Source organism: Trichomycterus rosablanca, chromosome 5 (genome assembly GCF_030014385.1).
Source record: "Trichomycterus rosablanca isolate fTriRos1 chromosome 5, fTriRos1.hap1, whole genome shotgun sequence".
Lineage (NCBI taxonomy): Eukaryota > Metazoa > Chordata > Actinopteri > Siluriformes > Trichomycteridae > Trichomycterus > Trichomycterus rosablanca.
In genome coordinates this window covers 8,747,251-8,772,920 of record NC_085992.1, presented here as the reverse complement: position 1 = coordinate 8,772,920, position 25,670 = coordinate 8,747,251, and the positions used below count along the sequence as shown (strand labels likewise).

Below are 25,670 nucleotides of genomic sequence, written 5' to 3'. Positions count from 1 at the left end.
CCTGTGTCTGTGTAGGTTTCTTTCGGGTGCTCTGGTTTCCTCCCACAATCCAAAGACATGCAGTCAGATTAACTGGAGATACTAAGTTTGGCCAAGTTGTCACTGTTGGGCCCCTGAGCAGCAACTGATTATCGAGTTCATGTGTTTAAAACACACTTATTGCAATACAGCAGACCAGCAGCTATTGGTCCGTGGCTTAGTAGATTGGGTTTGTATAGCCAAGCAGCTGCACACCAGCATAAGCAATACAATGTATCAGCCAGTGTGGTATAAAGTGCAGTGCTATTAGACTCTGGAGCAGTGAAAACAGCAAAATGAAAGTCAGGTGGCGCAGCGGTAAAACACGCTAGCACACCAGAGCTGGGATTTCGAATACATCGTATCGAATCTCAGCTCTGCCATCCGGCTGGGCGGCTGTATGAACAACGTTTGGCTGTTGTTCATACAGTGTTAGGGAGCCTGAGAGGGACCTCATAACTGATGCAATTACGACCTCTGCTGGCTGGTTGATGCCGTCTGCACTGAGTAGAGGAATAATGCTGATCAGGGTGTGGCTCTCCATGCACAGGGCTGATTTGCATATGAACTCGGCTGGTGCAGGTAAAAAAATGCAGTCGGCTATTGCTCACGTATCGGAGGGGATGTGTGTCAGTTCGCTCTCCTCAGTCAGGGGCGGGGGTCAGCACCAGTAGAGAGGAGGAAGAATGCAATTGGGTAAAAATTGGATGGGCTAAAAATCGGGAGAAAACTGATAGTGCCTACCTTAGTAACCTAGTAAACCTAACCTTAGTGCCAACCTTACCAATAATTCTGTGGCTAGATTGAATTCCTACAGTTGTCCAAAATCTAGTGGCAGGTTTCTCAGTTGATTGATTGCTGTTAAAACCAGTTCCAAATTATTGCCACATTTTGATATGATAGGTACCACAATCACATTTGAGAAAGTCTAAGCCAAGATTTATTTCTGTCTATCCAATTGAATGTGTTCAACATTTTTGGCTTGTTGAATAATATGTCCTATTGCCTTTAAGGAAATGTCATATTTGACCCCAGTTTGGCTGATCCGCTTCCTTTTGTATGGCCACCCAAACCAGACTGGGATGGACGGACACACACACACACCCTGGTTGGTTCTATTAGGGGGAACCTTGCAGCTTTGGAAAAGCTGGATGGTGGTCACTTCCGAAGGTTAGAGGTTACTTGGGGGGCCTCTATTGGGGCGGTGACATGACTGGCAGCGATCACATTCTTCAGAGTGTTAACATTCTCCCCTGATTCCTTGTGAATCAGACCCATTAGCTGAATCGGGGAAGGGGGGGGGGGGGGGGGGGGGGGGTGCAGTGTTTGGAGCTTCACTTGTGTCTCCACAGCAGAGCGCTGGTGGTTGCCATGTATGCCAGCCAGAATGACACAGCTAGTCTCCGCTTTCTCCGCATCTGCCAGAAAAAGAGAATGACCAGGGACAGAGGAGATAAAATTAATGAATAAATGGACTGGCTTTTGAGGTAGCCAGGAGTTTTAATCCCACCTATTCTAATTTAAAAATGACTGTGTTTTAAAAAACCATTTAACCTAATAAGTGCTTGCATTTAATAACATTTAATATTATTATATATTTAATAAAATAAAAAAAATTGCTTTCTTTTTTTTTGAGGCAGCTCAACAATAGATTTTATTGTTTATATTTATATATTATATTTAATTAAATATATTTACGTTTTAATTTTAGACTTTTTACATTAGACTTTAGTTTTAGGTTTTTTGTATTTATAAAGAAAAACAAAATGGCCCTAATTTGTTTAAAAATCATCTAGTTTCTTCAAATTAAATGGACATGAGTACTTTCTTTTTAATAAAAAAGTTAGTGGCATTAAAAGCTTATAATGGCAAAAAAACATGTGGCATTTCTACTTAGCCGTGAGCAGCTAGTTATAAATTAGTTTTGTCCATGGTCTTGTACACCCCACAACCCACACACACACACACACACATACCCAATAAAATGCCTTTTCAAGCACTTTTTGGCAATAGCATGTTAGCAGAGACTGCAAACTGGCGTTCCATTGTGTGCAGCGGTGTGTGAGACACTGGTACAGTTTGCCTGAATGAACCTCGATGACGCAGTTAATTTTGGGGTCGAGACAGCGATAGAGGGGTCACAAAGGGCCTCCAGGACCCCCCACCTTACAGCCCATTCACACCAAGTACTGTGTGTGTAATGTGCAGGTCAGGTGGGGCCCCCGGGGCTTCGAGAAGCAGGGTAAAAGTCAAGCGGCGAGAGCTTTAGGAAAGCAGCATACAAATAGAGCTTTACCTTCTGACCCGCCGCTGATACCTAGAGCCGAGGACAAAACACTGCGGCCTGTCGTATTAGACATGGCTGTTAGCGGGATAAAGCTAGGTCCACTCCCCCATCACACACCAAGAGAAAGAGAGCTCAAACATTCTCACCCCCCCCCCCCCCCCCACACACACACACACCCTCATTTGTACGTCTTTCCACAGCTTAATTGCTCCCGTGTTATGCTTATCTCTCTCTTTTTGTTTCACTGATTTCCTTAAATGATGTGGAATACAGGCAGTGACGTTATCTCCCCTGCTGAGCACTCACACCACACACAGAACAGAGATAAAGAGCTTGTAAAGTACTTTATACTGCAGTAGCAACACTTGAGGACAATGATATATGTGGGAAACGGTAAAACGTTGTCTTACAAGGCAGCAGCCCAAGCCTACAATTATTATAATCATAATTTAATACTTATTTGCCTCAAATAAAGTAAATAACAGGGTAAACCGAGAAACATGAGCTCCAAAGAGACAAGCTCACAAGAACTATTTGTCTCCGTTTTAATTGCATCTGTTCTTGCATAGTTTTGATTGATTGTTAGGTCATCAAACCAAACATTCATTCATTCATTGTCTATTTTACCAATGCTTTATTCTGGTCAGGGTCACAGTGGGTCTGATTCATGGTGCAAAAGGCTGCAAACACCCTGGACAGGCAGCCATTCTATCACAGACACACACACACATATTAACACTCACTTAGAAGTGTGTGTTTGGGTGTTTCTTAGAAGCTTTAATTAACCTGACAGCATGTCTTTTAGATTTGTGGTGGCGAAACTGGAGCACCTCGAGGAAACCCATATGGACAAAGGCAGAACATGCAAACTCCACACAAAACCCAGGTCTTTCTTGCTGTGAGGCGACAGTGCTACCCAGTGCATCACCGTGCCACCTAGTACCAATCAACACCGCTTCAATAGGCACATACTATACCATAAGCTATAGATTTCTTCTTATGAAATATAAAAAGACTATTTATACATATGATTTAGCAAAAAAGCTAATTAAAAATTGCATGCTCTGACAGCTAGTATTTCTTGCTTATTTTTTTTCTATCAAAAAAGCATTTCTGGGGCACCCAGATGGCACAGCGGGATATTCCGCAAGCACACCAGCGCTGAGATTCCATACTCCACGGTTCATAACTCGGCGTTGCCACCGGTCGGCTGGGCGCCATCTAGCGGGCATAATTGGCAGTGCCTGCAGCAGACTTTAATTGGCTACTGTGTCTTGGGGGTGTTTGTGTGCCCATTCGGTCAAATTTGGATGAGATGGACTAGATGGCCTGGCTCACAATCTACATTCCAATTCATCCCTTAAGTGGAGGTCAGGGCTTTGTGCAGGAGTTCCTTCACACCAAACTTCCCAAACCAAGGCTTTTGTGGACCTTGCAAAGTCATGCCAGAAAAGGAAATGCCTTCCTGTAAAATGTTGCCACCAAGTATTTATTTACATGATTTTATACGTTAGCTATAGTATATGTGTGCCTGAAAAATCTAGCCATATAAAATGTGGCTAAAAGAGCCCAATTCCAAAAGAGTCTTCACCTTTTCCAGTACATTTAAGGTCAGCGTTTAGACCTCTTTTTAAAAAGTTGCTTTTTCAATAGCAAGTCTCATCTAACCCTCAACCACCATGAGAAGAATGGCACCCAGACAGAAACTGGCAAATCCTGCCAGGTTAAAGACACATATTTCTTAAGGTTCCAGCAGCTCTGGGGAGTTCAGTCCTGGAACAGAACTGCCGGTGTAAGACCCGTCCACTACGAGCTCATAAATACAGCGGTATTAGGCAGTGTGAGCTGGAGGGAGATTTATCCCAGCGATTAGCTTTGATAGCATCTGCATCAATTAATCCAGTACAGAGACACTCGGCTACTTCTTTTTCCTCACACGCTCACCAAATAAATGATTAGCTATGGCAAGTTAATTATTCCTCATGTGAGGAGTGTGTTTTTTAAGAGAGGACAGAGGGGGAATGCCGTGAGGACCTGCTGCTCTCTGGAAGCACTCCAGGACTCCTTAGAGCTCTGGACTCCATGAATCGTCCAGAACTCGGAGTTGTGGGGAGTGTTGGATGAAGTGCAGGCTAAAAGAGGCAATACAGGAACATAGCACGAGTTGTAATGGAAATAAGATTTTAATTTTAGAGCTGCTGTGGTTTTTAGGGTCTAATTGTTACTAATAAGGTTAAAGTTGGTCAAACAATATGCAGGATAAGTTTAGCTAATTTTCATTTGTGATGGCAAGATGTGTTACCATACAGTTTACATTACATGTTTACATTTTGTTTTATTATGTCCATGTTCTTATTTATGTAGTTATAATTTATAACTGAATGATGGCAGCACACATTGCCCAGAAAATACATATTAAAATATGTATATATATATATATATATACAGTATATATATATATATATATATATATACTGTATATATACACCCACATATATAAATGCGTGTGTATATATATATATAAAATTACATTTCTACACATACATACACCCTTATCATAGTACTACAAGTTGGATTTGTAAACTATTTAAATAATTTTAAAAAATAATAAATAATATTTGTTGCTTCTTTCTTAATCAAGTCTATAGAAACAAGCAGTAGTCAAAAAGATCAGTTTAATAACCCAGTAAAGTGTTTAAAATAAGGTTGCAGTATTTACAAATAAAATATATTCTTTTATTTATATTCAGTAATTATACAGGAACAAAAAAATCTTACTCCTTGCAAGTAAACATGTATCAGAGCATCAGCAGCTCTACTGAATATAGTAGAACTGAGATGTAAGTTTTCTTGCTGTGTGATGTTATGCTGCTTGCGTGTATATTTAGCACCAGAATTGTTAGAACTTTAATCCAGCACATCTGCTCCAGGTTTATCAGTTTACATGATTTTCCCAAAGTTCACGGCACTGGTGATTAAAGTACTCTGTACTGCACTCTTTCATGTCTCCTCTGCTCTTCCAAGTCCAAAAAATCACTGCTGTACTGTTTACCTTTATCCAGAATGAGCAAAACTGGCTTTCATCCTACTGATTTTTACCTCTTTCTTTTTCAGGATCAGTGATCAACGCTATGAGAAGGTGCCGTATTTCATCTTCGGCGATTTTAACTTCAGACTGGATGCAAAGCAGGTTATAGAGGTAGGAAGTCCTGATATTAATGCAGATTAGACTGGGGATGGGTGATATGCCAAATATACCACAACAACATATTAAAATGATATTTATTTACATATTCATATTAATTAATATTAGTAGTTGGCACAGTAGTGCAGTGAATAGGTTTGATTCCCTGGCCAGGTAGCCAGGGTTCTTTCTATATGGAGTTGTTTTCCCTGCATCCACATGGTTTTCGTCTGGGTGCTCCTGTTTTCACCCACAAGTCCAAAAACATGCAGTCAGGCCAGTTGGAGCTACTAAAAATTGTCCTAAGTGTAAGTGTGAATGGGTGTGTGTCTGTCAAGTAAAGGCACGGGACCAAGAGGCAAGTGTGAGTAATGCAGCATGTTTTGATATATAACAACATTCTGGGGTATATATATCAGTGAGTATGTTAAAGAATTGTGTGCAAAAATGCAATGATGTGCAAAATATGCAACTAATAATATAGTAATTGAGTGTGCGGAATAGTAGAATAGAATAGAATGCCTTTATTTGTCATATATAAATATACAGATGTACAGAAGCTGGGGTCAGAGCGCAGGGTCAGCCATCATACGGCGCCCCTGGAGCAGACTTAAGGGCAGGTTAAGGGCCTTGCTCAAGGGACCAACAGTGGCTGCCTGGCAGAGCTGGGATTCAAACTTCCGACCTTTCAGTAAATAGCCCAAAGTTCTACCCACTAGGCTACCACTATCCCCTACTGAATATTAATTGTTCAGGGAGCAAGATGGTGTCAGATGTGGGTTCGTTTGTGTGTGTTTATTAGTGTGTGTGTGTTTGTGTATGTGTGATTATTGTCCAACCCTACAGTTGCACTACATTGAATTTTGCACCTTGGTAGAACTATGAAAGTTCAGTTAATTAAAAAACACTAGTTTATTAATATAAAACTATATTGTAGTAATTAAAAAAGAAGATTTAAACAACTGCTTATTGTCTTTAAAATAAATCCAAGAAGCTGTGAGGATGTAATATTGAATTTTCTTTACATTTAAATCAAATTTCTGTCTCTATGAGTATCTTGTCATATCACTCAGCTATTGTGGTTTAACATGACGGCAACAAATCTGCAGCACTCTTCTGTCTTTTGTCTCTCTGTCTTTCTCTGGCACTAGCGCTTGTTCTTTCTCACTTTCCCCCCCCCCCCCGCCAGTCAGTCAGACACAAAGCTCATGTATGTGTGCTGGAATTAGATGCTTTATGACATCCTAATCAATAGCTCAATGAGGAGTTCCTGGCTTTATAAGGGCCTCATTAGCACATAGTGAGTGTGTGCGTGAGAGAGAAGAACATAACAATGCACCTTTCAGGCAGGTTAGCAAACACAGCTGGACCGAGGCCGTAGTGAACACATTAATGAGTCATAAATCTCCCGGCGGTAAAATGCCAGAGCGGTAAAATGCCAGAGCGAAATCCCGGGGCCGGACACCGTCTGTCTTTCATCCAGAGAGCTTCTTCACATTCAGGCCAGTTCCTGATGCTGTTTCTTATTCAAATCCACCTCATAAACACTTGTTGGGCCGTTTTTTATTAATGCGAGCTGAGCTCCGGGTGTGATGAACAGGTTAGAAATTTTGCGGGGAGGGCGGGGCCGTTTGGGTGCATGTGCCAGTGTGAGAGAGAATAGCAGAGACAGAGAGAGATTCAGGTCATTGTCCTGCTCGAGGAGGTTCTCACTGTTAAAGTGAAGAGGGGAGGAGAAGGGAAGGAGGGCTTCTTCAATAGCGGAATTGTTTTCCTGTTGAATTGTTGAACAGCTGAATTGCTGAACTCTAATGATGCAGGAAGGACTTCATCCTGTGTGGTAAACGAGATAATGGTCTTCCTCTGTTCCGTCCCGGCAGGAGCTGCAGTTCAGGGTGCAGGCCTCAGGGAGCGCTGCTTGGCCTGTTCGCATTTCTGAAATGCGGCTACACTAACCACTGCCTGCTTGACTATTCTTTTTTTCTTTCTTTACAAAACACTTGCATTCAGGTTGTTGTTATATTTCAAATAAACAGTCTGATTAAATACAAGCCCAAATCAGAAAATGTTGAGACAACTTTACAAAGTGGTAAATGCTTTACTGTCCCAAATGTTTTGGAAAGTGTTGCAGGCCTGAAATGCATGAATGGATGTATATTAACAAACAAAATGAAGTTGACCAGAAAATATGTAATTGGTTCATACTGTCTCCAATCAAATAAAAGTCAAAGTAAATGTAAGATTTGGGATTGGGTTTTTTTATCAAGTGTGCATTTTGCTGTGCAGATTTTATGGACTTTGAGGCTTAACACTGTTATGCCAGACTCTAGGATGCAACTCAGAGCAGAAATAACCATGCCATCCTGTTGTAGACCCTTTTTAAAGATTTTTAAAAAATATTTCAGTCATATTTTATTAATTTAATTTGTACTAATAAGCATTGGCCATATTAATTTTGCTTCCCATTTAGTAAGGTCCCCACCCCTAGTTTAGTGTTTGATTCACCTCACAAATAATATTTCTTTATAGGTGGACTGGTTGATCTTGTAATGTCAGTAATAATGTCAGTAATAATGTCCCTATAAAGTGCACCACACACAAGAAACAAATAAACCTAAACGTAAGATGTGTGCATTTTTATTCCCCCAACAAATGTAATCTTTTGACATCACAAATTGAAAGCATATTTTTTTCTTACTGCTGGAATAATCATACATGTCTTGTGTATATTTGATATCTTTTGTAAAGCTCAAATTGTGCCCACGTTCTTTAAATAAATGTTAAAGTTAGTTCAGTTTTAAGGTTAAAACTGCTTAGTTGCCCTAGCGGTACTAAAAAAATACTCTGTGTGTGTGTCTGTGTGTGTGTGTGTGTGTGTGAGTAGTGAGAGGCTGGTTCAGTGCTTGATGATGCTCTTGCCATAATGATGATGATAATTAATGGCAGGAGAAGAATTAGTGGTTGGTAAATACCTCTCCAGTCCTGATGAACTGTACTGTTAACACACGTGCACATACACAGCCTGTCATTCTGTCAAATCTAACTCAACTTTTTAATTTTCATTTTGTCAGTTACTGGTAATCTGATTAATTATAAGAATGCAAGTGACATCCCAAATTATGACATTATTTTGCGTATAATTTGTATATAATGTACGTTTTTAAGAATTCTAATTTTGATCAAAAATATATTTTGCAAATGAAAAAAATATATAGCTTAATATTAGATGGTTACTAATATGAAACTTTTTAAATCTTTACAAACCAAGTATTTGTCAATGAACAAAATGTAAGAACATTAAAATACCTCTGATAAAAATATTCTACCACTAGATATTCTTTTTCATCTGTGTCATTGGAGCACTAAGGAGACCTACAGTTTTCTTAGTATTTGTATAATTAATACATTTTTAAATATAACATTAACAACAACATTATTAAAAATAATAATTATAATAGTAACAACAATAATAATAAAAACAAAAACAATACTAACAATATTAACTGGAATAATAATAATAATACTAACAACAATAAAAAATAATAAAACATATATTAACAATAACAATAATAATAATAATAACAACAACAATGTAATAACGGCAAGAATAATAATAACAACAACAATAGTAATAATAATAAAAAGTATAACAACAATACTAACCACAATAATAATAATAATAATAATAATAATAAAAACAATAATAATGAAAGGTATAACAACAACAATAACAACAGGAGTAATAATAATAACAATAATAATAGCAACAACAATAATAACAATAGTAATATCAATAACAAATACAATAGTAATAACAATAATAATATCAATAATAATAACAATAGTAATATCAAAATAATAATAATAATATCAATAACAATAATAATAATGACAATAATAATAACAATAGTAATATCAATAATAATAATAATAACCAAATAATAACAATAATAATAACAAAATAATATTGATAACAACAATAATAATAATGACAATAATATCAAGAATAAAAATAACAATAATAGAAAATAGTCTAAGCAGAAATCCTGTGTAATGCTGTGTGGGACACTGGTGGTCCTTCCCTCCTGTGTGACAGGATCAGTAACCAAATCCATGAGTCAATTTCTCTCTCTCTCTCTCTCTCTCACACACACACACACACACACACACACACTTATAAAGAGGGAACTCTAGTAATTGTATTTGACTGAGGGGACCTGACTTCAATTGACCCCTATTTAGCGATGTATTTCACTGGGGAAAAAGAACAAAGCCACATGGGTTCTAATGCTAGACCCTCTCTATTACACTTCATTTCCCAGTGTCTCTCTGAATTGCACTCTCTGTCTTTTTCTATCAGTTATTGTAGTGTGATTTAAGAAAAGAGAAGCAATAATAAAATTGACTGGCATTGATAAAATTGGTGTTTTCTAACAGCTTTTCAAGTCATTCTATTTCAAGTACACCAGAGCAGGTCGTATGTAAGTCATGATTTGCGTTGCCATATCCTCTATAATTTATTCAGTGAACGGCAAACCTGTCAAAATATATTTATGATTATGGCGTTTGCAAGCTCTTATATTCAGTATTTAGACCATGGGACTGCCTGGACTAAACCAAAATATTTATGATCATGGCTGTGTCCCACATTGCATAAAACCAGTACACTACTCTACAGTCGTGTCATTTTTATTTTTGACTCACTGTGTAGTAGGCAGTGGGTGATTTTTGTTTATTACTAGTCAACCCACAAACACACACTGTTCATCAACAGACATGAGTGAAGTTATTACATAGCTAATGCTAACCAACATGCTAATTGCTAATAAACTAGCTTGCAGTTGTCACAGGTAGACTGCAATGGAATCCCAATAACCTACACTTTTTATTACTGACCTTTACTACTGTCATACATCAGTTATATAAAATAATAATATAAATTATAGTGTGAAACAGTTTGGGGAAGGCCCTTTTTTATTCTAGCATGACTTGCCCCTGTGCACAAGTCCAAAATCATATTTAAAGCCTTATCACAACAGTGGAGGCTGTTGTAGTCACAAATGAAAGGCGGGCCATGGTTTTAATATAAAATGTATGTCCCGCTCATTGTAACATCCAAATTATCCTTTAGGCCACCCAAGGAGGATGGAGGTCTCTGTTCAGTCCTTGTAATATTTAGGGAGTTTTTTCTTGCCACTGTAGCCCTCGGCTTTCTCATCAGGGGGGTTTAGTCCTGGAATATGTTAAGTTGCTTTGATATAATGTTAAATAGAAAAAGAGCAATACAAGTACATTTTATTTGATTGGATTTGATTTGACATGTTATAACATCAAAGGAACAATAAACTCCTCCTGACCGGAGACAAGGATCAAACCCTTCAACGCAAATTAGAAATTCATTCATTTTTATGGAGGGGTTTAATGAGACCCAGTTTCTCTTGTTAGACCTATAAAATCTCTCTTCGTTTATTAAAAACTGAAGCATCAAGAATTTTAGAGGGATTGAAAGACACTGAAAAGCTATTTAATGAATGGACAGTGTACTTTGGTCAGTGCCAAGAAGTTGAAGTGCATGCTGGGATTGGAGCGGGACCTCAGGGTTTGGTCGGTAGTGAATCAGCAGGCACATTGACAGTCCTGCAGCTGGGTGCCTGGTCTCCAGTATATTTAAAATATCTCCTAATTAAAGTTATTAGAATGTAAATTTAATTCCCCCAAAAATGGCGCAGGCTCGAGCCCTTCTAGTTCCTGGATTGATAGAGGCCATCGGCGGGGTTAATTACTGACATGATCTACTGTCCTCGGGACAGTACTTGTGCTTGTTTTAATTGGAGTTTACCTGCTGCTTTTACTAGCTGCTGTCGCTAACAGTGGAAAACGAGAGGATGTACTCTGTTTTTTTTAGCATGTAGTTGCTACTGCCCCCTGTGTGTAGCCGGGAGAAGTGCAGGAGGCGGCATACATCAATCTTTCTTGCTTTTGTCCCGCCGTTGTGTGGGCTGAGCAGCATGAAATTAAAGGTGAAGCCGTGTACAATCACTGATCCAAATGAGGCCTGTAAAGTGCTCATTAGTGACAGGCGTAGATAATAAAGATTTCATTTTTCAGCGTTTGAAGAGGTTTACAGCACACTTCCGCTGCCAAAGTCAACTCAGATGCTGTTTGTCTTTGCAGGCATAGTGGGACAGAAAGAATGGATTATTGCTGAAGTGTGTGCTTGCTTATGAGCGTGTATGTGTGTGTGCAAAAAGTGCCTGTGCTGTTTTTTTTTCTTTGGTGTATTTGTGTAAACGCCTGTGCAATATCTGCAAAGAGCAAATAATAAATAACGTTTAATTAAATAATGCTCTCGAAAATACAGTTATGTTAGGATATGACAAATCCAGCCATTAATACAATTTTGGATTAAAACTCAATTGTTGTGCTTAAACTTAGTAACCAATTATTACTGCGAGTCAATTATTAAATCATTAAATCATCAATTATTTAAGTTATTATTACATATATATAGTATACACGAGTAACTTATGGTTTATTCATGAATAAAAAACAAGAAGGTCCTGGGTTCGATTATCAGGTGGAACAGTCCAGGTCCTTTCTGTGTGGAGTGCTCCGGTCTCCTTCCACAGTCCAAATACAGGCCGTCAGGTTAGCTGGAGATACTAGTGTCTCCCTAGGTGTGAATGTGTGTGTCTGTGTGTGAGTGTGTTTGCCCTGTGATGGACTAGTAACCTGTCCAGTCCGGGTCCTGTGTGGAGTTTGCATGTCCTCCCCGTGTCTGTGTGGGTTTCCTCCAGGAGCTCCGGTTTCCTCCCACAGTCCAAAAACAGGTTAATTAAAGACACTGAATTGCCCTATAGGTGAATGGGTGTGTGTATGTGTGTATGTGTGTCTGCCTTGCGATGGACTGGCCCCCTGTCCAGGGTGTTACTGTGTGCCTTGCGCCCATTGAAAAGGTGGGACAGGCTCCAGCACACATGACCCTGATTGGATAAGTGGTTAAGAAAGTGAGTGAGTGCGTAAATTTGAGGCTTGCATCCATTTCTTTCAAATAGACAATGAACATTGAAAATGTTTGTGTGTGTGTGTGTGTGTGGAGGAAAAAAGTGTGTTTTGTACTTCAATTAAAGATTTAATTTTTTTAATGTCAGATTAAGCTAATTTACCAAAAAGGGGTGTCACTGTTCATAAACGGGACTGTATGTGCATGAGTGGGTTTACTAGTGTGCTCGTGCGTCCGTACACATCTGCTTACACCGAGCCAGACAGGCTGCTGGACGTCTGGTGTTCCGCTGTCAGTGAGGCCATGCCCGTGTTTACTGGTGAAATCTTTATCAGACAATAAAGGCTCCATTTCACGCTGCGTTTGTGCGCATGGCCTGCCATAAATCAAAAGACAGGCACTGAAATTAAGTGTACACTACATTAGTCAGGCTAATTAATTTTGGGACGCAGCCATCCATTAGTCAGCGGGTGTGCACTCTGTTCTACGAGACTCCCGACCCCAGCGATACTGACCCTCATCCTCATCTGATAAACAGCCCCGCCACACACACACACACACACACACACACACACACACACATGTATTGGCTTAAAATGACTGATCTAATGCAGTTTAAGTGATTTATTTACTGTATGTTATTCATTTGCTAAACGACCCAGTTAAAATTACTTATTTGTATAAATCTAAAGGGCGCACCAATCATGATCTCTCATTTTTATTAGTCTTTTTAATTTTATATCTGTTGTTTTATGGGCTTAATGATCAAATTGAACACATTTTCAATAGTTTATTTCACCACCAGTACAGGGTTTTTTCAAACAGAAGTTGTCAGTCACTTTGCTGGGGGATTATAAAGCTCTAATGGACACAGAAATGTCACATTTTGAACATTTTACAACTGAAATGAATTAAAACCATATTGATCTAACACCCTCTTGTGACCTTCTAATTAAAAATGTAAAAAAAAAATGATTAAATCACTGGGCTGTATATTGAAAGGGTGTGAAAATTAGAAGAATGGGTCGTAAGGACATGGGTTTGAATCTACCTCTGGTTGTTCTGTGAACAGTTTTGTACACCGATCAGCCATAACATTAAAACCATCTCATTGTTTCTACACTCACTGTCCATTTTATCAGCTCCACTTAACATATAGAAGCACTTTGTAGTTCTACAATCACTGACTGAAGTCCATCTGTTTCTCTGCGTGCTTTGTTAGCCCCCTTTCATGCTGTTCTTCAATGGTCAGGACTCTCCCAGGACCACTACAGAGTAGGTATTATTTAGGTGGTGGATCATTCTCAGCACTGCAGTGATACTGACATGGTGGTGGTGTGTTAGTGTGTGTTGTGTTGGTATAAGTGGATAGACACAGCAGCACTTATGGAGTTTTTAAACACCTTACTGTCCCTGCTGGACTAAGAATAGTCCACCAACCTAAAAAATATCCAGCCAACAGCGCCCCTTGGGCAGCGTCCTGTGACCACTGATGAAGGTCTAGAAGATGACCAACAGCAGCAGTAGATGAACGATCCTCTCTGACTTTACATCTACAAGGTGGACCAACTAGGTTGGAGTGTCTAATAGAGTGGACAGTGAGTGGACATGGTATTTAAAAACTCCAGCAGCGCTGCTGTGTCTGATCCACTCATACCAGGATAACTCACACTAACACACCACCACCATGTCAGTGTCATTGCAGTGCTGAGAATGATCCACCACCCAAATAATACCTGCTCTGTGGTGGTCCTGTGGGGGTCCTGACCATTGAAGAACAGGGTGAAAGAAGACTAAAAAAGTATGTAGAGAAACAGATGGACTACAGTCAGTAATTGTAGAACTGCAAAGTGCTTCTATATGGTAAGTGGAGCTGATAAAATGGACAGTGAGTGTAGCAACAAGGAGGTGGTTTTAATGTTATGGCTGATCAGTGTATGTTTTGTAATTATACAAATGCTTTCTAGGGACTTAACTGTTATTGTGTTGTTCTTCTTCATTTTGCCACAGTAAGATGATTTATTACAATAAACCGAGGTTATTCAGTGTTGGAGTTATCACTTGCACATTCTGATACACTATCAATCCTAATAAACCCACATGATCTCTGTGATGACCTCAGCTGATACGCACTGATCGTAACAAACGCTTCTTTCTCTTTCGGTCTGTTTACTCTCTGTCTCCGTGCCTCCCACTCTATCCCTTTCTCCCTCTCCATCTAATAACACAAAAACAAAGAGGGCCACACACAGGGCGAGAGCGTAGCGGCTTTGATCAAGACGTAATTAAAAAATCAGAGAGAATGAAGAACAACCAGCGGCTTCTGTTCTGCTCTGAGATGGTTAGGCGTGCTCCTGGGGTCTGGCCCCATTGTGTCAGGGTCCACGCATAAGACTGGCACGGGGTGGGTGACCGGGCGAGGGAGGTGCCTGGCAGTGGAAGCCACTACAGCCTCTGGCTCACACAGCCTCTATGCTATGACTGTGTGGTACAGCTTTATAGAGAAGCAAGCCGCTATGAACCCACTTGTATTGTGGAGAGTCATGACTTGACTTGGGAGAACGATAAAACATTTTAGGCAAGTATTGGCTCTGATTATGTTGTTCGACAGCTGACCCATGTTGAGTTCTGTCCTTCTGCATTGCCATTTTTGACCTGCAGATGGGGCACAAAGGCACTTATGACTGATGTGTCAATTTCCCTTAATTGACAATCACCTCATTTACCTTGTAGGTGTTAATTCGCTTCAGGTTGAAGTTTTTTTTTAGATATTACAGTCTCTCCCTTTTACAACTGCCAGCTCCTTTGCTAGCACACCTGCATTCATCTGAAACTGCGGTGCTGTGCTGCTTGCTGCAGTCTGGTTTTCATTTACATTGACATTTGTGGCATTTAGCAGGTGGTTTTATTCAAAGCGACTTACAGGTATGACTAAATACAGTTTAAGAAATTGAGGGTTAAGGGCCTTGCGTAGGGGCCCAACAGTGGCAACTTGGCTGTAGTGAGGCTTGAACTGGCAACCATCTGATTGCTAGTCCAGTACCTTAACCACTGCCCTATTTCTTCTAAACCACCCTGGGAGAGTGGATTGCCCCAAAAGTGGCATGACGTGCCTTTTCTGGAGCGGACTCAACACGTAAATCCACGTTACGCACATGCTGTGCCAGTTGGTAACTTTCGTTCGTGCATTGCACGAAGAAGTAAGTTGTTTCAGACGGCCGGTGCAGCCTGTCATATTTTCACAACCAGTTCTCAGTTCTGTGCTATACCTGTTCTATCCACTTTCTCCCATACGGGCTGTGGATATTTTTGTGTCTTTTATTTGCTACTTAATTTCTATAAATTTTCTAACCTTTTCATTTGCAGTCGTCCCCATTTCTTCTCCTAGAATCATTACTTTGCTTTCATGGAGAAGCTTGAGTGTAACTATGGCTCCTAGGCTCATAGTTACGAAAAGAAAACAAAGAGTTTAAATGGTATACCAGGCACAATAAACATATTCTTGCTTATTTATTTCTTTGCATCTATTACTAGATTATTTGCTGCTTGGGGTATGTTATCAGATTCATTGGGTTCTTCGTACAGTCAATATGCAGCTGATTTCCATCCACCAGCTTCCACCAGTACATTCTATAAGCTAGCCACCTTATCTTTCTCTGCTGTACCTCATGAAACATTGAGAAGATCAATGTCCAGTGTCCAGTCTTACTTCTGGACTGCTTATTTTCTGTGTTGCTCTCGATTGACATGAAGGACAGTCTATTCTCAAATCAAAGTGCTGTCCCAAACAACATACTGTCTATTCAAAATTCTACTTGTGTGTAGGGCAGTTGTAGCCTAGTGGTTAAGGTACTGGACCAGTAATCAGAAGGTTGCCGGTTCAAGCCCCACCACTGCCAGGTTGCTACTGTTGGGCCCTTGAACAAAGCCCCTTAGCCGCCAGATTGTATACTATCACAGTACTGTAAGTCGCTTTGGATTAAAGCGTGTGCTAAATGCTGAAAATGTGAATGTGGTGATTAGCTTGTTCGGAGGGGGGTCATTAACTTCCCCCCTCTGATCTTGATTTTGATTGACAGTAAGGGCATGATTGCCATCATGTCATCCAAAGAGCAAGGCCAATTAGGCTGTTTTGGACCTCCGGGCAGGAATCCTTATGGCATAGTTTGGGGTGACATTAGCTCTTTAAGTCATGCTTATTAGTTAGTCTCTCCTCAAACTACAGGCTGTATCCCAAACCACAGACTATAGTAAAATCTGTCCAGTCTCTGTGAAGGTTGACGGTAGGTTTGGATACTTTTTCCAGACTACCTCGGCCATCCTGACCAGAGCACCTTTTTCACCAACCTAATGCTTCCAAAAGGAAGTATATATTCATAGCAAAATTCAAGTTTCTCCTCCAAAAAGTTTGACCCTATGGAGCAAATCTAGGGAATGTGTCATCAAACACTTGTTTTTTTCTTCATTCACAAGCCTTCCACAGTCACCCCGTCATTTTTAAGAGGTTCCCTTACGTGCCACATTGAGAGTTGGCCTCCCCTCTGTGAAGTCTGTCTCGATTTACCCGCATTGGCTCTTGAGGAGGAGCCAGAGCTTATGAAGGCAGAGGAGAAAATGTTGTCCTTCGCGCCACTCTTCTCCTCACGTGTGCTCCCAGCTGTTTATGCAGAAAGAGAAGGACAAGCCAAGAGAAGGACAGCTCCGGAGAGCCAGGTGGGGGATGGACTGGGCTCCGTGCGCCTCATCGCCTCTCTTCTCCACTCTATCTTCGGGGGGGCTTTTGTTCCCGATTTCATGCTATCAGAAGGGCAGCATGTTCTCCTGCACCGGCCTGTCAGCTCCATAAAGGAGCCACAGTAGGGTCACATCAAGAGGGATGGGCATGAAAAATTGGTTAAAAAAACGAATCACAAAGCCCACCCACATGACGGGGACCTAGCGAATTACTGAACACCAGACCCAGACTATGCTCATCCTCCACCCCCTCTTCCTGAGTTGGGACACCACCCAGTGTGATTGGAGAGGATCATTTAAATGAAATGATGCAAACGAATTAAAGGGTGTTGCTGGGAATGAATCATGGGCCATTGTGTGCTGGACAGCATTGTGTGCTGTCTTTTCAGACTGTACTCTTATTGAGACACAGATTGCCACCATCATGACCATCTGAGAGGAGGGCACACATGGATCATTGTCTGCATAAACAAAAGGGTTAACCTTAACGAGGTTTAAGCTTTTCAGACTTGCTTTATATTGGTTATAATCGTCATCTTTTTTTAATAATTTTGGTTGATAACTTGAAGGAACCTATTGTAGACCGAAAATCCAGCCGTTATAGTTAATCAAGAACATGTCTTTACCCTGGGCCTAGAGTTCCCCTGTTTTTTGGGAAAATTTTGATTCTTTTGTTCTGATGCTTTGTCATAAAGGAGAGAGGTGCTATCACCTTTTAAATAATGATACTGCACATGTATTTTTTTTAATTATCTTAATAGCTGCCTAAAATTTTTTAAATGTAGTCCATTTAAACACTGTGCAACCAAATGTCATGACATGTTTACAGATATTTAATACTGTAATACTGTAATGTAATAATGTAATCTCATATAGCACTTTAGGCCAAAGCCGTAGCCTTGAACTGAACATCGGTAAGAGGCTAAATCTACCTGTCTGTGGGGTGGAGGGTTTGAGGTTTCCTACCATCCTAAAACAGTCCTGCCATTAATAACTGATGGAAACACAGACGGATCCTAACATTATGCAAAGCTGTGAGTGGGATATCATTACCATGACTATGACTATATTGGGGAGGAGCATTTTGATCATATCTAAATAAAGGTAAATTAAGACTAAATTAAGAAATCGTCAGGTTACCAAAAAAAAGAAACATATTCATCCACATCTGGGAGTCTAAATAAGCATATTTGGCCTTTTTGGGTAAATAGGAAGGTGTTCCTGTCTCTAACAGTGCAGAAAGACAATAGTATAGCTGCTCTCATTATTGGCATGTTGTCATTTGATTTAATTTCAAAATAACATTTGATCTACAGTAACTTAAAATAAATTAAATTGCTACTTGCTAAATCGTAGCAAACAGGTTACTACACAACATAATGCATTTAAACACAAACCTTGGTAATAGTTTAGGTTGAAGTAATACAGCAAGCAGTAGTAAAGCATGCTATAAACTTGCTATAACCATGCTTACTATGTAAAAGTGACATAAGGTGCATTTGCTTTACTATTATTACTGTTTTTTTACTACTCTGTTTTTTTTTTACTTTTCAACTGACGATAAATATACTAAACACCAGAAGTTGGAGTATTATTTGGTTATTGACCACTAACCAGTCATTTATTGGCTGCATATCAGAGATAAGCAGGAGAGTGGCACGGCCAGTTTCAGTCAGATATTATTACATATGTTGTTTAATAATACATGTGTTGTGCCAGGAAACTAACTTTTTCTTTACTTGGAATATATTTATATTACATAAGTCAGCCGCTGAGCGTATACAACCATTCCCCATTGCAGGCTTGGACATAAACATTTGTTTATGTGTAGTATTATCTGGTTTTAAAACTCTTCAGCTTTAATGAGAAGAAAACTGTTTGGTGTGAATTGATCTCTCTTTCATTCTCAGACTAAACCCAGAGTAAAGATCACTGAGATATGACCCGATTTGTCAGAAATGGTCTTTAAAGAGACACATACATAGTAAAATTATGTAAATGATCATTTAATTATAACAAAACCAGAAAGTAGTGGTAAGTTGATGCACACACACACATTTTTCTAAATTAATTTGTAAATTAAATCTAATGAGCAGAAGGATTTGGCCTGTGCTATTAAAGGCAATAACAGCCTTGTCGCTGCTGGTAAAGACTTGTTTTACAGACATTGATTGGTCTGCATTGATTACTGCAGTAATGAACTCAAGCTTAGATGCTCATTAAGTCGTAATCACTAATTGTTAATCGTTGCTTCATACACACTAAGCGATGCACCAAATCACCCTGGACCTGACTGATGATAAATATTAAAGACTTTTAGATTGATGGGTGTGTTGTCTGGGTTTGTAAAACATATTAGTTGCGTGCCATTAAAGCAGGTTAGTGAGTTTTAATTTGCACGCCTGATATTGTCGGCTGGTTTTCCTCGTCGAGTGGGGCTGTTTGCTAATTGATTCTTGAATTAAGTGGCAGGGTGAAATGATTTTGTCATTAGAAAACAGAGACTAGGATTACAAGAAATACTTTACATGAACATGAGGGTTGCATTTTATATTATGGGATATAAAGTTTCATATATAAGATGGCACAATACATAGTTCTTAGTAAAAAAAATACAATCTTTTTTTTAAACCTTTAATTAATGCATATTATGTATGTAGCAGTGTTTTATAGCTACATAGCTGTAACATTCACAGTTCCATGAAAGTGTGTGGTGTTGACTGAAATATCATGAAACATGCATGTAAAAATAAAGCTCAAATTATTTTGAAGCACATTGACATCACATTTTTAAAGTTTTGAACAATTCGGCTACAGAAGCATGTAGTGTCAGACTGAATACTACAATAATACAAATATACTGTAGAAATACACAGATCAGGCATAACATTATGACCACCTTCCTAATATTGTGTTGGTCCGGTCCCCAGTTTGCTGCCAGAACAGCCCTGCAACTGTGATGCACTGTATATTCTGACACCTTTCTATCAGAACCAGCATTAACTTCGTTGTTGGATCGAACCACATGGGCCAGCCTTCGCTCCCCATGTGCATCAATGAGCCTTGGCCGCCCATGACCCTGTCACCGGTTTACCACTGTTCCTTACTTGGACCAATTTTGATAGATACTGACCACTGCAGACCAGGAACACCCCACCTATTCACTTCACCTAATGTCATAATGTTATGCCTCGTTGGTGTATATTTGTATATATTTATATACAAGTATAAACAAATATAACTATTCCTAGGTTGTACAACATATAAAATACATTTTCAGGGTTTGAAAAACTTAAAATTGTTTGGAAATGCGTTGTCAAAATTGTTATTGTCTGCAAATGTCAGTTTTATTTACAATTTGGGGAAAATGTGAGTAGTTTAAGAAATAAAAGAAAATGTTCCTCATACTCAAACACATACCTATAAATAGTAAAGTCAGCAAAACTAAAGTAAAATTGATTCTGTTGAACTAATACTTAAATTACGGCTACTCCAGAGCTGAGTCACAATGACAGCAGAAGCCAAGATTACCCTTGAATTTAAAATTAGATCTCTGGATGGCCACAACATCCTGTTTAGAGGAATGAAGAGACAGTGATTGATTATGCAGAGAAAACGGCCTGAGAATATTTGCTTGTTTCTGACCATGTATGACCTTTTAGGTGATCAGAACCTTTAAAGCCTGTTTGACATTTTACCCGATAGTCAAAGAGAATATGCTAATATGAGATCATGATCAGGTTTGTGGTGGAAAAGGATGTTAATCATATAATATAATATAATAATACATTTTAGGTTCTTATTCCTGTTAGCAAAACATAAATATTTTCTCTTATTATTTAACCCTATTACGGGTCCTTTCTAAGTAATCCCAGTAATTTATTTTTTTGGCTTAACCATGTACGTCTCTGAGGTCTTGGCCTGGAAATCTCCTATTCTATTGTCCTTAAAACTCAGTTTTCTGATTGGTAAAAGAAGCACTGATGGTCATTTTTACCATCTCTTAAACTAACTTTGTGTCTGCTTTTAAGTAATAAGCATTAAAACTACTTTGCACTGATTATGCCACTGTTTTCCAGTCTACAGTTTGAGTCGGTTTGCGGCTGACATATCGATGCTCAACCAACAAGGAAAACTTTGACAAATTTTATTGAGTCATATCAATTGGTTCAGGAGTCGACTCCCAAATGGCTCTTCATTTAGTACAACCCCAAATCAGAAAAAGTTGGGACAGTAGGGAAAACGCAAATATAACGCAAAAATAAAAATGCAGTGTTCCTAACATTTACTTTAGTAGTTGTAGTTTAGTTGTACTTTCATTGGATTGCAGACAGTTTGACAGTCTGGCCAACTTCATTTCATTTATTAGACAAGACAATGCAAAACCAAAGGCATGGCTGTGGAGGAGGAGGGTACAGGTACTGGACTGGCCTGCCAGCAGTCCTGACCTGTCCCCAATAGAGAATTCTGAAACAAAAAAATGCCACAACGACGACCCTGTACTGTTGCACTTGTTGCACATCTTGCGTCTTGTTGCACTTGTTTGCAGGAAGAATGGGACAAAATAAAACCTGAAACACTAAATCACTTGGTATCCTCAGTGCCAAAACGTCTTTTAAGTGTGGTGAAAAGAAATAGCAACATTGCTAAATTACTAGTGCTAAATGCTTTACTGTCCCAACTTTTTTTGAAATGTGTTGCAGGCCTGAAATGTATTAATGGATGTTTATTAATAAATGAAATGAAGTTGACCAGAAAAAAACATGAAATATCTCAGGTTCATCCTGTCTGCAATGGAATAAAAGTCAAAGTAAATGTAAGAAACTGTAAGTGTGTTTTTTTATTATTTGCATTTTCCATAATTTCCCAACTTTTTCTGATTTGGAGCTGTAGTTTAGTTTCGTAATGCAGACAGACTTACTGATGTTATTCATATATTGAACATCTTTGTCTTTTTGTTTGTCACAAAATTCAAATGCATATTGATATTTAATAATTACACGATTAAAAGGCTGATAAATATGTGTTATATTTATGATACAAGGACTGTAGTTGCTGTTGCAAATCTATTTAACTCATCTGTCTTGAAAGATTTAAATGTAAATTCAAACTGCCTGACTAATTTGTTAACTTTCTTTTTCTAAAGCTTGAAATTTGGTTGCTGTGTGTAAAGATTCACGTCAGATTTTCAGAATCCTTTTATTTGACAATAAACTTACTTTATCATGCATCACTTCCAACATTCATGTAAAAAAACTGGTTTAAAGAGCCAACTTATTTCGTAACCAGCAGTAGCAATATGTGCCCAGCCTCGCTAGGGCAAAGCTCAGAACGATTAACATTTATAAGCAGCCTTTGATGAGAACCCTACACTGTTCTATATTACAAGCTATTCAGCCTGTGCTCCGGTTAAGTGTGAATCAGCTGGTTGTTTTTATTGACGCACAGACTTAACCAGTTTGTGAACATCTGTGATGCCTGGTTTGGGAGCTGTGGATTGAAGCAGCAGCAGTAGTAATGGGGAGGTGGAGTGGGCCTCTCCATGTTTAAGCTTCTATTAGCCTTCTTTGTACATTTGGCACAAATGTGTCAAAAGCCTGGAGTGAAACAATGAGCCCTCATTCTCTGCTTAATACAGCGAGGAGAACATACACACCCCTTACTGCCTCTACTCCACACACACTCACACGTACAAGCACAATGAAGCATCTGGTGGCTTTTTCCTGTCAAGAACTCTTTTCTTTTGGCTATTGTGTGAGTGTGGGGTGAAGAATGGTATGGATATCAGATACAGAACTGTACTGGTTTACGATTGATATAAACGCAGAAAAATTATTTCCTGTCAAACTGGCAAATTTTGTTTAATGTTTATGTGTGTTATTAAGATGCGTGTTCGCTGCTTGTCCATTGCATTAGGTTTGTGTGTGTGTGTGTGTGCCCCCCCAGCAACAGGAGGTCAAAGGGGTCAAAGTGATGAATTTTTATGGGGGTGTTCCTTGTGTTTCAGGCCTGTCCCATTTTTCTCGTGCTGCACTGCATCTCAAAGACACCCAAGCTGGCCAATTTGTCCTGCCGGGCCCTAGAGAATGGGCCTGTTCAGGACTTAAATACCAGAGAGGACACACACACACACCACTTCACTGGCTTGCCCTACCAACCCTGTTGTCCCGAGATGATTTGTGACCTGTCCATTCTGTGCTAGCAAAGCCAAACGTCCTTGTCCTGGACCGTAAGCTAGCCATAAGACCCAGCGCTATTGTTTTAAAGGTTTTTTCCCAGATGTTCCACCAGTCAAGATGAATAGGTGGCATTCCCTTCCATCTCACATTACCCTTTATCTTAATCTGTTTTTCACCCACACACTCAGTACACGGCCGCCCAGAAAGCCTGGACTCACCAGTTTTTCTTTGCTTTGGGGCTGAACATTTGTGTGTGAGGTACTTGTTAACTGTTGAGGGGTTTGGTCTGGCAGTTTGGGACACTGGACCAACATTAAGTGAATGTTTACAAATATTTAGTTTTTAACATGTGAAACCACTGGTATAATTTTGCTTATTGCCTCCCTTAAACACACGGCAATAACTCAAACACACGTCTCCTATCATCGACGACTGACAGTAAGTCTGGTGTATCAGGCTCTTAAAAGCATTGGTGGGTTAGTGGTCTAGCCCCACCACTGTTGGACCCTTGTGCATAAACATTGGTGTTTGGACATCTGACAAATGACGAACATTATTTTTTGATCATATCTTCTATGAGCTTTTATCCATGGACTCAGAATGTCTCTTGAGTGCTCATTGTGCAGTCTTCTGCAGGAGCTCTATGCTGACTGAACCAACAGAATGACAGACAGATCTTGGCCTTTACATTTCTGCACCTTGACCACCATCAGCTAGCAAGAAACAATTACTGTCAAAACTTTATATTGTTTAGAAGTTTTAAGATGCCTTTAGCTACCAATCTGGAGTGTACACAGAAATGAGCTTGGTCATATAAATTTGCACCTACTTTCTGTGCCAAACGTTTGATAAATAAATTACTGATCCAGTGGTAGGGCAGTGGTTGCTCAGCAGTGAAGGTATTGGACCCTCCATTGCTGACATTTCTGTAAAAGCCAGTCTGAATCTATGATAGCTTGTAGGACTAATCAGCTGTCCAAGTTGTCCTATAACTCTACAATACCGAGTCACTAAACTGAGCTGACCTCTGAACCTCAGATTCTCCTTCAAGACTCTCTTCCTATCACTCAGACCCAACACTATTGATTTCCAGCTCATAATTCCTCATGGCACCACTCCCTGCCCTGCCATTACACCAATAATCTGAGCCATTGTGATCATTTATGAGGCTGAGCAATTAAGTCCCAATTAGGAATGGACAGAGGTGTTAGAGTAGAGTAGATCATTCTCTACATTCATTCTCTACATTCATTTTGTGTGAAAGCTGGGAGTGCTAATGTGAAGCGGGTGGAGTCACTGACACATAAAATTTTAAAAACGAGTTCCTGTTTATGCAAATAAGTGAAAAAATGATATGGAGCTTTCTTTCTTCCAGTGTGAAACAGAATGACTGAAGGATCAACCTTTGGATCCTAGCAGATTTTATTTACTGCTTTAAAAATATTTGGATGTAAAGCGAAAGAAATGATGCTCGGGAAAACCAAGTGAGACTGACAGCTCTTGTGGGGTGTTCCTGGAATGCAGTGGTATATACAGTGTATCACAAAAGTGAGTACACCCCTCACATTTCTGCAAATATTTCATTATATCTTTTCATGGGACAACACTATAGACATGAAACTTGGATATAACTTAGAGTAGTCAGTGTACAGCTTGTATAGCAGTGTAGATTTACTGTCTTCTGAAAATAACTCAACACACAGCCATTAATGTCTAAATAGCTGGCAACATAAGTGAGTACACCCCACAGTGAACATGTCCAAATTGTGCCCAAATGTGTCGTTGTCACTCCCTGGTGTCATGTGTCAAGGTCCCAGGTGTAAATGGGGAGCAGGGCTGTTAAATTTGGTGTTTTGGGTACAATTCTCTCATACTGGCCACTGGATATTCAACATGGCACCTCATGGCAAAGAACTCTCTGAGGATGTGAGAAATAGAATTGTTGCTCTCCACAAAGATGGCCTGGGCTATAAGAAGATTGCTAACATCCTGAAACTGAGCTACAGCATGGTGGCCAAGGTCATACAGCGGTTTTCCAGGACAGGTTCCACTCGGAACAGGCTTCGCCAGGGTCGACCAAAGAAGTTGAGTCCACGTGTTCGGCGTCATATCCAGAGGTTGGCTTTAAAAAATAGACACATGAGTGCTGCCAGCATTGCTGCAGAGGTTGAAGACGTGGGAGGTCAGCCTGTCAGTGCTCAGACCATACGCCGCACACTGCATCAACTCGGTCTGCATGGTCGTCATCCCAGAGGGAAGCTGACG

The 25,670-nt window shown here is 39.6% G+C and overlaps 1 protein-coding gene across 1 annotated transcript in view; it reads left to right on the top strand.

Annotated features, from left to right (window-relative positions):
- The window catches only part of LOC134314261 (inositol polyphosphate-5-phosphatase A-like), a 227,699-nt gene that overhangs the window by 165,470 nt on the left and 36,559 nt on the right, over positions 1-25,670 (top strand). Inside the window, exon 9 of the mRNA XM_062994820.1 lies at positions 5,420-5,504. Coding sequence (XP_062850890.1) covers positions 5,420-5,504 — 85 coding nt within the window. The remainder of the gene's footprint in view (positions 1-5,419; positions 5,505-25,670) is intronic.